This window comes from Rhinopithecus roxellana, chromosome 13, assembly GCF_007565055.1.
Source record: "Rhinopithecus roxellana isolate Shanxi Qingling chromosome 13, ASM756505v1, whole genome shotgun sequence".
NCBI classification, from domain to species: domain Eukaryota; kingdom Metazoa; phylum Chordata; class Mammalia; order Primates; family Cercopithecidae; genus Rhinopithecus; species Rhinopithecus roxellana.
In genome coordinates this window covers 51,589,322-51,602,978 of record NC_044561.1, presented here as the reverse complement: position 1 = coordinate 51,602,978, position 13,657 = coordinate 51,589,322, and the positions used below count along the sequence as shown (strand labels likewise).

Here is a 13,657-nt window from a genome sequence, read left to right as displayed (position 1 = left end):
ATCAGGACTGCCGTTATCTTTAAAGATGCTAACCCTCAAGCCTTGAAGAGAAAAGACAAACACCAGCTGCCAGTCTTCTGGTTGCACAAACAGAAGGCCTAGATGAGAAACCCTTTTTCTGACTGCTTCCATTGATGCTTTGTTCCTGAAGTCAGGAATTAACTTGCCAGTAAAGGACTGCCTTTTACAGTTCTTTTGATATTGGACAAGGTACCCTGGCCACCCATAACCCCATGAGTTCAACACCAAAGGCATCCAAGTGGTCTACTTGTCCCAAAACACGTCTCTAATTCTGCCTCTAGATCATAAGAGGGGGTAAGGGGGGTCATAAGACCTTTAAGGCTCACTACACACAGCAAGTCTATGGAAAAGGTTGTTAACGATGTGAAAGACAACTCCGACGGAGAAAACATCATGAAAGTCTAGAGTAACGACACCACTGAAGATGCTATTATCAGTACAGAAAAAGCTGTGAAAGAAATCAAGCTCAAAACAAATTCCTGCTGTCCACATGTTGTGCACGACTTCACAGCATTTACAAGAGAGCCAACAGAAGAAATCATCAGAAAGATTGTGGATATACAGGAAAAAAAAGGTAGAGGGCAAAAAGTTTCAAGATATGGATATTGCAGGAATTCAAGAGCGAACAGACACCACACCTGAGGAAATCAACTGAAGCCGACTTGATGGAGATGAGTGTTTCTGAACCAGTGTTAGACAGTGAGGAAGAAGACAGAAGAAGCAGTGCCCAGACAACAAATTGACATTAGACAATCCAGCAGTTGGGTTCCAATTATTCAAGACTGCTTTTGACTTCTTTTACAACATGGACACTTCTATGATACAGGCACTGAAACTGAAGCAGACAGTGGAAGAAGGATTGGTACTGTACAGAGATAATTTTAGGAAAATAAAAATGCACTGGATATGGTGGCTCAAGCCTGTAATTCCAGCACTTTGGGAGGCAGGCAGATCTCAAGGTCAGGAGTTCAAGACCAGCCTGGCCAATATGGGGAAACCCCATCTCTACTAAAAATACAAAAATTAGCTGGGCGTGGTGGCGTGTGCCTGTAGTCCTAGCTACTCAGGAGGCTGAGGCAGAAGAACTGCTTGAACCCGGGAGGTGGAGGTTGCAGCAAGCCGAGATCTGGACAACAGAACGAGGCTCCGTCTCAAAAAAAGAAAAAAAAAAAGAAAAAAGAAAACTGTTAAAAAGTCAGACAGAAAGTACAATGTATAAAAATTAAACTGAGTGTGCCTGCCTCGCCTTCCACCTCTTCCCATGCCATGGCAAAACCAATCCCCCTTCTTCCTCAGCCTACTCAACATGAAGACTACGAGGATGAAGACATATGAACCACTTCCACATAATGAAGAGTAAATATATTTTCTTTTCCTTATGATTTTGTTTTTGGTTTTCTTTTTTCTTTTTTTCTTTGGAGACAGCGTCTCACTCTATCACCCAGTCTAGGGCGCAATGGGGTGATTTAGGCTCACTGCCGCCTCCACCTTCCAGGTTCAAGCGATTCTCCCAAGCAGCTGGGATTACAGGTGCCCACCCCCATGCCTGGATAATTTTTGTATTTTCAGTAGAGATGGGACCGGGAGTGGTGGCTCACACCTGTAATCCCAGCACTTTGGGAGGCCGAGGTGACCGGATCACCTAAGGTCATGAGTTAGAGACCACCCTGGCCAACATGGCAAAACTCTATCTTTACTTAAAAAAAAAAAAGAAAAAAATACAAAATTTAGCCGGGCTTGGTGGCAAGCGCCTGTAATCTCAGCTACTTGGGAGGCTGAGATAGGGAGAACTGCAAACCCGGGAGGCGGAGGTTGCATTGAGCCGAGATTGTGCCACTGCACTCCAGACTGGATGATAGAGTGAGACTCCATCTCAGAAAAAAATAAATAAAATAGTAGAGATGGGGTTTCACCATGTTAGCCAGTCTGGTCTTGAACTCCTGATCTCAAGTGATCTACCTGCCTCAGCCTCCCAAAGTGCTGGGATTGTGGTTCCCTGGTGGTCTAGTGGCTAGGATTCAGTGCTTTCCAAAGTGCTAGGATTACAGGTGTGAGCCACCACACCGGCCTGAGCCACAGCACCTGGTCATGGTTTTCTTAATAACATTTTTTTTCATTAGCTTAAGAATACAGTATATATTTAACATATGAAATACATGTTAATAGATCGTTTTCTTTTTTTTTTTAGAGACAAGGTCTTGCTCTGTCACCCCGGCTGGAAAGCAGTGGCACTATCACAGCTCACATGATCATTCTGCCTCGAGCATCCTGAGTAGCTGGGACTATAGATGGGTGCCACCATCCCCAGCTCAATCAACTATTTTTGCTATCAGGAAAGCTTCCATTCAACAGCAGGTTCTTACGGTTCTAGGGAGTTATGTGTAGATCTTTGACTGAGGAGTAGTCAGTCCCCCTAACCACTGTGCTGTTCAAGGGTCAATGGTACTTAACGTTGTCAACTATGGGTACAAGTTGAACATCCCAAATCCAGAAATCCAAACTGCTCCAAATCTGAAACTTTTTGAGTACCAACCTGATACTCAAAGGAAATACTCATCAAAGCACCTTGGATTTCATATTTTCAGATCTGTGATGCTCAACCAGTAGTTGTAATGCAAACATTCCAAAATACAAAAAATCCAAACCAAAACACTTCCGGTCCCAAAGATTTCAGATAAGGATACTCGACCTGTAACAGAGCTTTATGTCTTCAACACCCCCTCTTTTTTTCCCGGCCTTATTACATTAGTTATTTCCTCAAGAGCATTAGTGAATAGCTGATATCCTTAACTCTTTCCCACCCTTCCAGGGAAAGCTATCAATTGTTCCCCATTAGTAATGTTGCTTGCTGCGTGTGTGCAAATACTCTGTTGTTATACCCTTTGATTCACAGTTTTTGTAAGTGTTCCTTTCAAAAATAATCGCAAGTGCTTCTTCTCTACGTAGATGACCATAAGAGCTTTCTCTTATTTAACATCAGTATGATGACTATACTCATTTTTTACGTTAAAACCACCCATGTTGTCTTAGAACACAGCCCACCTGGTTTTAATGGTATTATTCTTTTAGCGTGTACTGGATGGTATTTACCAATATTTTAATTAAGACTTTTAATTCTATGATAAGAGATTGACGTAAATTTCCTTTCCTGTACTCTTGAGCTTATTATCAAGGTTATGTGGCTTCATAAAACCTTTGATTATTGTGAACAGTGCTGCAATAAACATGAGTGCAGGTATCTCTTCGAATATACTGATTTCCTTTCTTTTGGATATTTATCCAGCCATGTGATTGCTCAATCATATGGTAATTCTATTATTAGTTTTCTTGAGGAACCTCCATCCTATTCTCCAAAGCAACTATACTAATTTACTTTCCCACTAACAGTGTACAAGGGTTCCCCTTTCTCCACATCCTTGTCAGCATCAATTAACGAATATGAATAAAGAAACTATGGTACATATACACAATGGAATATTATTCAACCACAAAAATACTTCATTTGTAATGACATGGATGTAAATGGATATACCTGAAGGACATTCCGTTAAGTGAAGTAAGTCAGGTATAGAAAGCCAAATATCTCATGTTCTCATTCATATATGAGAACTAAAAAATACTGACCTCAGGACATAGAGAGTAGAATGAGGGTTACCAGAGGCTGGGACAGGTAGTGAGGAGAGGGAAATAAAGAAGGGTTGGCTAATGAGTATAAAAATACAGTTAATTAAAAGGAATAAGATCCAGTATTTGGTAGCACAATAGGACAACTGGGCCAGGTGCGGTGGCTCACACCTGTAATCCCAGCATTTTGGGAGGCCAAGGCAGGAGGATCATGAGGTCAAGAAATCAAGACCATTCTGATCAACATGGTAAACCCAGTCTCTACTAAAAATACAGGAAATTAGCTGGGCATGGTGGTGCGTGCCTGTAGTCTCAGCTACTCGGGAGGCTGAGGAAGGAGAATCACTTGAATCCAAGAGGCGGAGGTTGCAATGAGCTGAGAGGCCACTGCACTCCAGCCTGGTGACAGAGTGAGACTCAGTCTCAAAAAAAAAAAAAAAAAAAGAGGACAACTGTAGTTAACAATAACATCTTATATATATATTACAAAGTAACTAGAAGAGTAAAACTGGAATGTTCCTAACACAAAACATGGCAGCTGCTTGAAGTGATGGATATCCCAGTAACTGACTTGATCATTACATGTTGTAAGCTTGTACCAAAATATCACATGTATTCCATACAAATGAAATATTATGTACTGTTTTAGTTTTTTTTTTTTTAAATAAAAAGACTGATGCCACTTCTTCCTTAAATGTTTGAATTTAATATGTGGAACATTTTCTAAAAACTGATTCAATTTCAAAGGAATGTGTCCACGTCATCTAAATGGAGAAAATGTATTTGTGCTATCTGCTTAACGTTTCATGTCTGGAGGCTCTGTAGTAATTTCTTCTTTTTCATTTCTAATATTGATGATTTGTATCTTCTACTCTTTCTTTTTCCTTAATCAGTCTTGCCAAATGCTTACAGACTTTATTAGTCCTACCAAATAACAACTTTTTGGATTTTTTTTTTTTTTTTTTAGGCAGGGTGTCTTCTGTCACCCAGGCGGGAATGCAGTGACACAATTACAGCTCACTGCAGCCTCAATCTCCCGAACTCAAGTGATCCTCCCACCTCATTTTTTTATTTTCTGTAGAGATAAGCTCTCACTATGTTGCCCAGGCTGGTCTCAAACTCCTCAGCTCAAGCGATCCTCCTGCACTGGCCTACTAAAGTGCTGGGATTACAGATGTGAGTCACTGTACCTGGCCTCTCTTTTCCTAAGATGGGATCTCACTCTGTCATCTGGGTTGGAGTACAGTGGCGCCATCTCGGCTCACTGCACACTTCACCTCCCCAGGCTCAAACGATCCTCCCACCTCAGCCTCCTGAGTAGCTGGGACCATAGGCACATGCCACCACACCTGGCTAATTTTTTGGTAGAGACAAGGTTTTGCCATGTTGCTCATGCTGGTCTCAAACTTCTGAGCTCAAGCAATTTACCCACCTTTGGACCCCCTTAGTGCTAGGATTACAGGCATGAGCCACCACACACCCGGCTGACTTTTTTGATTGAGTCAGTTACCAATTTATTATCTCTAGGCTCCAAATCTAGCCCAAGTTCTGGTACGCTGTTACTATTTTGCTAGGGCCCAGTGACCTCCCAGAGGAGCTTCAGCTGTGCCCACTAAGCCATGCTCTGCCCACCAGCAGTCTTCTGCTAGCTCCAACAACATAAGGCACCCTCTACAGACCAGCTCCAGCCTATCCACACACCCTATATGTCAACCAGAGACCATGTCAATAGGCCAGCATTGGCCAGGCCCTCTATTTACCTATTTAAATTATTGACTTCTTTTTAAAGTTTATTTTCAAAACACTTGCATAACTTCTCTTAAGCTAAATGTTTTGCCACCTTGTGGATTTTTAATTTTAATTACAAAATTATAATTACATAATCAAACTTTAAGAAAATGGGTAGGTAAGGGAGTTACATAGAAAACTAATATAACCATCTTCCATTCTAGGAATTGTAACCTACACCATCACAAGTAGTATATACATATTCAAACCCTTCTTTACTATAAGGTATTTCTGAGATTCGCAGAAAATAGAGTAGTTCCTGCTTTCTTGGTAATCCATTTCCTAGGAACCTCAGTCAATAATTTAAATAGGTAACATACCTGTACTCATTAGTATAGTCGAAATCTTGTTTATTATGAGTTGGCTTAAGGAAATTACACTCTATAATTCCAACCACTCCAACACCCATGTTGTTTGCCTGAAAAAATAAAATGAAATCAGCATTTTAAGCATAAGACATGATGTTCAAAGTAATTACCCTTAAAGAATTATAGTTTGAGTATTTTCCTGTATTTTATCTTGCATGATTCTCATCACATCTATGTATTTTTATTTTTATTTCTATTTTTATTTTTTGAGACAGAGTCTCATTGGGCCACCCAGGCTGGAGTGCAGTAGCATGATCTTGGGTCACTAAAAAAGCCAAGCGGCTTCCCAAGCTTGGGTGACTCACGTTGCCTTAGCCTCCCGAGTAGCTGGAAGCACAGGCACGCACCACCAAACCCAGGTAATTTTTCTATTTTTTGTAGAGACAGGGTTTCACCATGGCTAGTCTCAAACTCCTGACCTCAAGGAATCCACCAGCCTCGGCCTCCCAAAGTGCTGGCATTACAGGAATGAGCCACCGTGCCCAGCCAATTCTCATCAAATTTAGACTGAAAAAAACACTGGTGGGTGATTTATTTTCCTGAGAGTTAATTTCTAAATACACTAGAGCCTTCCACAAAAACCCTTTGATTGTTGACAAGTATCCATTTAGACAAGTATTATCATCCCCAATTTTATACAAGAGAAAAAGGACTACCTGCTGGGCGTGATGGTTCACGCCTGTAATCCCAGCACTTTGGGAGGCCGAGGTGGGTGGATCACCTGAGGTCAGGAGTTCGAGAACAACCTGGCCAACATGGTGAAATCCCATCTCTACTAAAAATACAAAAAATTAGCCAGGCGTGGTGGTGCGCACCTGTAATCCCAGCTACTCAGGAGGCTGAGGCAGGAGAATTGCTTCAACCTGGGAGGTGGAGGTTGCAGTGAGCCGAGATCGTGCCACTGCACTCCAGCCTGGGCAACAAGAGCAAAACTCCATCTCTCAAAAAGCAAAAAAAGAAAAGAGAACTACTTTTACTAGGGTACAATTTCTTAGAGAACAGAAACCACAAATAATTCATCTTGATCTTGCAGTGACTAGCTAAGACTCTGAAAGGCAATATTCCATAAGTTTGTCAGATAAAAGTTCAAAGTTACGTATCCAGTTGCTAATGATGAAATAAAAACCTAGGTTGGTTAAATTAGTTATTTTTTAAAATCTGCTAGCTAAAATGTTGAACTCAAAGTATACGAGTCATCTTCTGATTATCTACATGTGACTAACCAGTATATTTTGTTCATGAGTGTCGCTATACTTTTTGCCTATGAAGAAAAAAGTAAAATAATGTGTAACTCATGAAATGAACATTTTTATAAACACAACTATAAGCCAAACCATACAACTAATCCTAATTCTGCTCTATTAAAAACCATCAGGTTCACCATTTCAGACTATTTGTGAACTACAGTAATAACAAGATCCTTCTATCTGTGGTTCTTATCCATCTTCCTTCCAGCCTTATCCTGTCTCTCTCATTCCTCTGTTCTCCCCTTAAAATATGGTCCAGCCACAGCAAATTACTCCCTTTATGATGTCATACTCTCAGATGCCTCTTTCTCTGCCTTTGCACATGCTGTCTCTCCCTGGAAAGCCCTTCCAGACTTTGCAGCACAGTGAAGTCAACTGAGACTCATCTCAATCAACACTTTCTCTAAGAAGCCTTTTCTGATGCTTCCAAGGATGTTCCACAGTCCCCTCACAAAACTGAGCTTTGAGGGTATGCTCTGTATTTTATCAACTTTTTTTTTTTTTTTTTTTTTTTTTTTTTTTTTTTTGAGACGGAGTCTCGCTCTGTTGCCCAGGCTGGAGTGCAGTGGCTGGATCTCAGCTCACTGCAAGCTCCGCCTCCCGGGTTTACGCCATTCTCCTGCCTCAGCCTCCCGAGTAGCTGGGACTACAGGCGCCTGCCACCTCGCCCGGCTAGTTTTTTGTATTTTTTAGTAGAGATGGGGTTTCACCATGTTAGCCAGGATGGTCTCGATCTCCTGACATCGTGATCCGCCCGTCTCGGCCTCCCAAAGTGCTGGGATTACAGGCTTGAGCCACCGCGCCTGGCCATTTTATCAACTTTTTATGCTGAGCACCCAGCACAGCAAATCACGATGGGTATCTGATACTTATTTAATGCTTACTGAATCCACAGAATGCAAATACTAGGCCCAGTCCATCATCTGGTAAAGACAAACATTGTAATTTAGCTGTAACAGCCTATTTTTACAAAGTCAAGCTTAACTAGGAAATACACACAGTGCAAATTTAACTCAGTTGGGAAAATGGGCTATGTATCTTGGTTAAGTCAGATTCATAAGTGATAAAACAAAAAAATTTACATTCTGTGGTAGATATAAAGTTCATTTACTTCTGCAAATATGCTATATTTGGGCTCATGCCATATAAAGCAGGTGAAGCAGAGTCAGACCCCCTGTTAAGTGATATTCAAGGTGAATCCACATTGTTATACCTTGTAGAGCTCACATCATTCTACAAAAAACTCACAATAAAGTAAGATAAAGAATTACCACCAAAATCTTTTTTTTTTTTTTGAGACGGAGTCTCGCTCTGTCTCCCGGGCTGGAGTGCACTGGCCGGATCTCAGCTCACTGCAAGCTCCGCCTCCCGGGTTTATGCCATTCTCCTGCCTCAGCCTCCCGAGTAGCTGGGACTACTCACATCGCCCGGCTAGTTTTTTGTATTTTTTAGTAGAGACGGGGTTTCACCGGGTTAGCCAGGATGGTCTCAATCTCCTGACCTCGTGATCCGCCCGTCTCGGCCTCCCAAAGTGCTGGGATTACAGGCTTGAGCCACCGCACCCGGCCCCAAAATCTTAAAAATATGCACTGGATCCATATCCAAACGCAGTTAAATGATGTGTTTCCGTCTGAGATCCATGCTGTTATGTCTTAGACAAGCTGCTTCATCTATTTATTATTGACCCCAATTTATTTTCTTTTTTCTTTTTTTTTTTATTTAAGAGACAGGGTCTCACTCTGTTGCCCAGGCTGGAGTACAGGGGCAAAATCATAGCTCAGTGCAGCCTCAAACTCCAGGGCTCAAGTACTCTCCCACCTCAGCCTCCCAAATAACCGGGACTACAAGGACATACAACCACTCATGGCTAATTTGTTTTTGTTGTTTTGTAGAGACAGTGTTTTTTTGTGTGTTTGTTTGTGATAGGGTCTCACCCTGTTGCCTAGACTGAAAAGCAGAGGCACAATTTTGACTCACTACAGCCTCAACTTCTTGGGCTCAAGCAATCCTCCCACCTCAGCCTCCTGAGTAGCTGGGACCCACCAGGGCCAGCTAATTTTTGTATTTTTTTGTACAGACAGGGTTTTGCCCCATTGCCCAGGCTGGTCTTGAACTCCTGGGCTCAAGCAATCCCCTGGCCTTGATTTCTCAAATGTGCTAGGATTACAGGTGTGAGGCACCATACTCAGCTGAGATAGAGACTTGGTATGTTGCCCAAACTGGTCTTGAAGTACTGACCTCAAGCAATCCTCCTACCTCAGCCACACGAAGTGCTAGGATTACAGGAAAGAGTCACTGTGTCTGGTCCTCAACTTTCTTATGCATAAAATAGGGATAAAAGAAATATTCTGTCCCCACCTCAGGGCTGTTCAGTATCAAATACGAAATTAATATAATAGGCCAGGCACATGGGCTCAGGCCTGTAATCTGAGCACACTGAAAGGCCGAGGTGAGTGGATCACTTGAGGTCAGGAGTTTGAGGCCAGCCTGGTCAACATGGTAAAACTCTGTCTCTACTAAAAATACAAAATTTGGCCAGGAGTGGTGGCACATGCTGGTAGTCCCAGCTACTTGGGAGGCTGAGGCCCGAGAATAGCTTGAACCAGGGAGGCAGAGGTTGCAGTGAGCTGACATCACACCACTGCACTCCAGCCTGGGTGACAGAGTAAGACTCCATCTCAAAAAACAAATAAATAAATAAACAAAAGAAATTAAGGTGCTGGCATGAACCTGTAGTCACAGCTACTCAGGAGGCTAAGGTGCAAGGATCACTTGAACTTGGGAGTCAGAGGTTGCAGTGAGCCAAAATTGTGCCACTGCACTCCAGCCAGGCACAGTGTCTCTAAAAAATAAAAATAAAGCCGGGCGGCCGGGCGCGGTGGCTCAAGCCTGTAATCCCAGCACTTTGGGAGGCCGAGACGGGCGGATCACGAGGTCAGGAGATCGAGACCATCCTGGCTAACACGGTGAAACTCCGTCTCTACTAAAAAAAATACAAAAAAACTAGCCGAGCGATGTGGCAGGCGCCTGTAGTCCCAGTTAACTCGGGAGGCTGACGCAGGAGAATGGCGTAAACCCGGGAGGCAGAGCTTGCAGTGAGCCGAGATGGCGCCACTGTACTCCAGCCTGGGCAACCGGGCGAGACTCCGTCTCAAAAAAAAAAAAAAAAAAAAAAAAGCCGGGCGTGGGGGCTCACACCTGTAATCTCAGCACTTTAGGAGGCCGAGGTGGGTGGATCACCTCAAGTCAGGAGTTTCGGACAAGCCTGGCCAACATGGTGAAATCTCGTCTCTACTAAAAATACAAAACAATTGGCTGAGTGCAGTGGCTCACACTTGTAATCCCAGAACTTTGGTAGGCCAAGATGGGCTGATCACCAGGTCAGGAGATCAAGACCATGTTGGCTGACATAGTGAAACCCTGTCTCTACTAAAAATACAAAAATTAGGCAGGTGTGGCGGCACCTGCCTGTAGTCCCAGCTACTTGGGAGGCTGAGGCAGCAGAATCGCTTTAACCCAGAAAGTGAACGTGGCAGTGAGTTGAGCCAAGATTGTGCCACCGCACTGAAGCCTGGGCAAGAGTGAGACCCTGTCTCAAAAAAAAAAAAAAAAAAAAAAAAAAAAAGAAAGAAAGTTCAAATACCATACTAATGTTATTTTTTTACAAATTTACATTAAAAAGCCATAGGCAAAAAGGTACAATAAAATTATTTAACATTTGACCCAAGAGTGTATATTTTCCTAACTTTTGAGGAAAATAAACATTTTCTTTTCAAATTAAAAAAAAAGCTTACCCTTAACTGACATCCAACTTTTTCATAAGCTTTGATGAGTCTATTTCTGTGATACATCATTATCCCATAATGATCTTTATTTCTGCAGTTGAATCCAAAGGTAATTCTCACTGTTTTAGACTTAGGATATTAAGGTAAATTTTGAACACAACACCTCACTCAGTTCAAATCATCCTTTCTATTTCATTATTTAGTAAGTCCAAAAGCACAAAAGGAGGGCAAAGCTAGAACAGACTAGAATCCCTATCAGCATATAAGGCGAAAGGGGCAAAAGAGAATACACCTGACTAACATATCTCTATAAGGAATCATAAAAAGAAAAAGGATACTAAAAATTTGGGTCGATAAACATCACGTTCGATGTAGGCAAGACTCTTCGAAACCAGCTGTGTCTTCACTTTCTGTCCACGTAGGATGATCTGCATTCTTGGCTTTAGATATAATATACTGCAATAAGCCTGGAAAATAACATAACAAGAAGTTAGTATCTACAGATTTGCTCACCATTACTTAGACACGGATTTACACAGAAGCTCTCCTATTAACTTGATAAAAGACCAATTGACTCTTCAATAAAATAGGCTATAAGACTGTATGTTATTCTGATTTGGTTGTTTTTCATTAAAAATAAGCTCAAAATATCGCAGCCAGTAAAAATGACTTGCAGAATACAATCAACTGATCTACACAGACACTGATATAGTTAATATTACTGAGTGAAAAAGATTACAAAACAGCACATATGGTATGACATTTTAATTTTAAAAAATGTATATATGTACAAAAAAGTACATTTTCTGATTTTTCTGTCAAGTACGGAGGTGGAGCTGCAGTGAGCTGAGATCACACCACTGCACTCCAGTGTGGGCGACAGAGGGAGATCCACACCTCAAAAAAAAAAAAAAAAAAAGATTCAACACGGAACTAAAACTTAAACATTTCTCTTACTTTTCCTGACTCTTGATTTCAAAAGAAGTGGTGCTTTGTGTCATTTAAAAAACATTGTATTTTGTAGTGTACTAAAACCATACCATCTTCTCTGGCTGCCTCTAAACTTGTTTTGTACTTGGGTAAGACTTTTTCAACACTAGGAACACATTAGGATACATCAAGGAATAGTAAATATCTGCTATTTACTATTTTAGTAAATAGTAAAATTACTATTTACTATTACTAATACTATAATTACTAAGACCTTGGTAAAAATTACATGGAAAATCTGTAAATGTCAAATACATCCACAACTTGGGATTAGAGAATTATATTAACACAAGAAATAAAGCAAAAAGTGGCCAGGCTAGGTGGCTCAGCCCTGTAATCCCAGAACTTTGGGAGGCCGAGGCGGGTGGATAACAAGGTCAGGAGTTCAAGACAAGCCTGGCTAACATAGTGAAACCCCATCTCTACTAAAAATACAAAAATCAGCCAGGCAGGGTGGTGCATGCTTGTAGTCCTGGCTACACAGGGAGCTGTGCCAGAAGAATCACTTGAACCCAGGAGCCGGAGGCCGTGGTGAGCCAAGATAACGCCATTGCACTCCAGCCTGGGCAACACAGTGAGACTCTGTCTCAAAAAAAAAAAAAAAAAAAAAAAAAAGAAAGAAAGAAATCAAGCACAAAGTTAGTATCACATGTCTTATCAAAACTACTAAAAAACTTTAGGGTGCAGTGGTTCATGCCTGTAATCCCAACACTTAGTGAGGCCGAGGCAGGCAGATCACCTGAGGTCGGGAGTTCGAGACCAGCCTGGCCAACATGGTGAAACCTCGTCTCAACTAAAAATACAAAATTAGCTGGGCATGGTGGCGCATGCTTGTAATATCAGCTGCTAGGGAGGCTGAGGCAGGAGAATCGCTTGAACCCAGGAGGCAGAGGTTGTGGTAAGCCGAGATAATGCCATTGCACTCCAGCCCAGGCAACAAGAACAAAACTCTGTCTCAAACAAACAAAAAACCTTGATATTAATTTATCGATATTGTTATATCAAGATATTAATTTCTGCAATCTTTTTTTTTTTTTTTTTTTTGAGACGGAGTTTTCGCTCTTGTTGCCCAGGCTGGAATGCAATGTCTTGCTTGGCTCACCACAACCTCTGCCTCCTAGATTCAAGGCATTCTCCTGCCTCAGCCTCCCGAGCAGCTGGGATTACAGGCTCCTGCCACCATGACCAGCTAATTTTTCTATTTTTAGTAGAGACAGGGTTTCACCATGTTGGCCAGGCTGGTCTCCAACTCCTGACCTCAGGTGATCCACCCGTTTCTGCCTCCCAAAGTGCTGGGATTACAGGTGTGAGCACTGTGCCAAGCCAATTTCTTCAATCTTAAACAGACACTCATTTTGACCAGGCGCGGTAGCTCATACCTGTAATCCCAGCACTTTGGGAGGCTGAAGCAGGTGGATCGCTTGAGACCAGGAATTTGAGACCAGCCTGAACAACATGGTGAAACACTGTCTCTACCAAAAATACAAAAAAATAGCCGGGTGTGGTGGCACACGCTTGTAGTCCCAGCTACTCAGGAGGCTGAGGTGGAAGGACTGCTTGGGGCCAGGAGGCAGAGGCTACAATAAGCCAAGATCGCACTGCTGCCCTCCAGCCTGGCTGAGAGAGTAACACCCAAAGACCTAATCTCCAAAAAGAAAAACAAAAAACAAAAACCTCATTTCTAAAGGGAAAATCCTAGAGGCATTTATCACAAAATTATATTAATGTACCGTATCTATCTATAGTCTATAATTTATTGCTTTAGGAGGACAATTAAGGTATGTATTCTAGAATACATTATATTTTTGTGTGTGTGTGTGATGGAGTCTCACTC

The 13,657-nt window shown here is 42.0% G+C and overlaps 1 protein-coding gene across 1 annotated transcript in view; it reads right to left on the bottom strand.

Annotated features, from left to right (window-relative positions):
* The window catches only part of MORC3 (MORC family CW-type zinc finger 3), a 56,423-nt gene that overhangs the window by 22,850 nt on the left and 19,916 nt on the right, over positions 1-13,657 (bottom strand). Inside the window, exons 7-9 of the mRNA XM_010385250.2 lie at positions 11,172-11,300; positions 10,843-10,962; positions 5,754-5,851 (exon numbers count right to left, since the gene is read on the bottom strand). Coding sequence (XP_010383552.1) covers positions 5,754-5,851; positions 10,843-10,962; positions 11,172-11,300 — 347 coding nt within the window. The remainder of the gene's footprint in view (positions 1-5,753; positions 5,852-10,842; positions 10,963-11,171; positions 11,301-13,657) is intronic.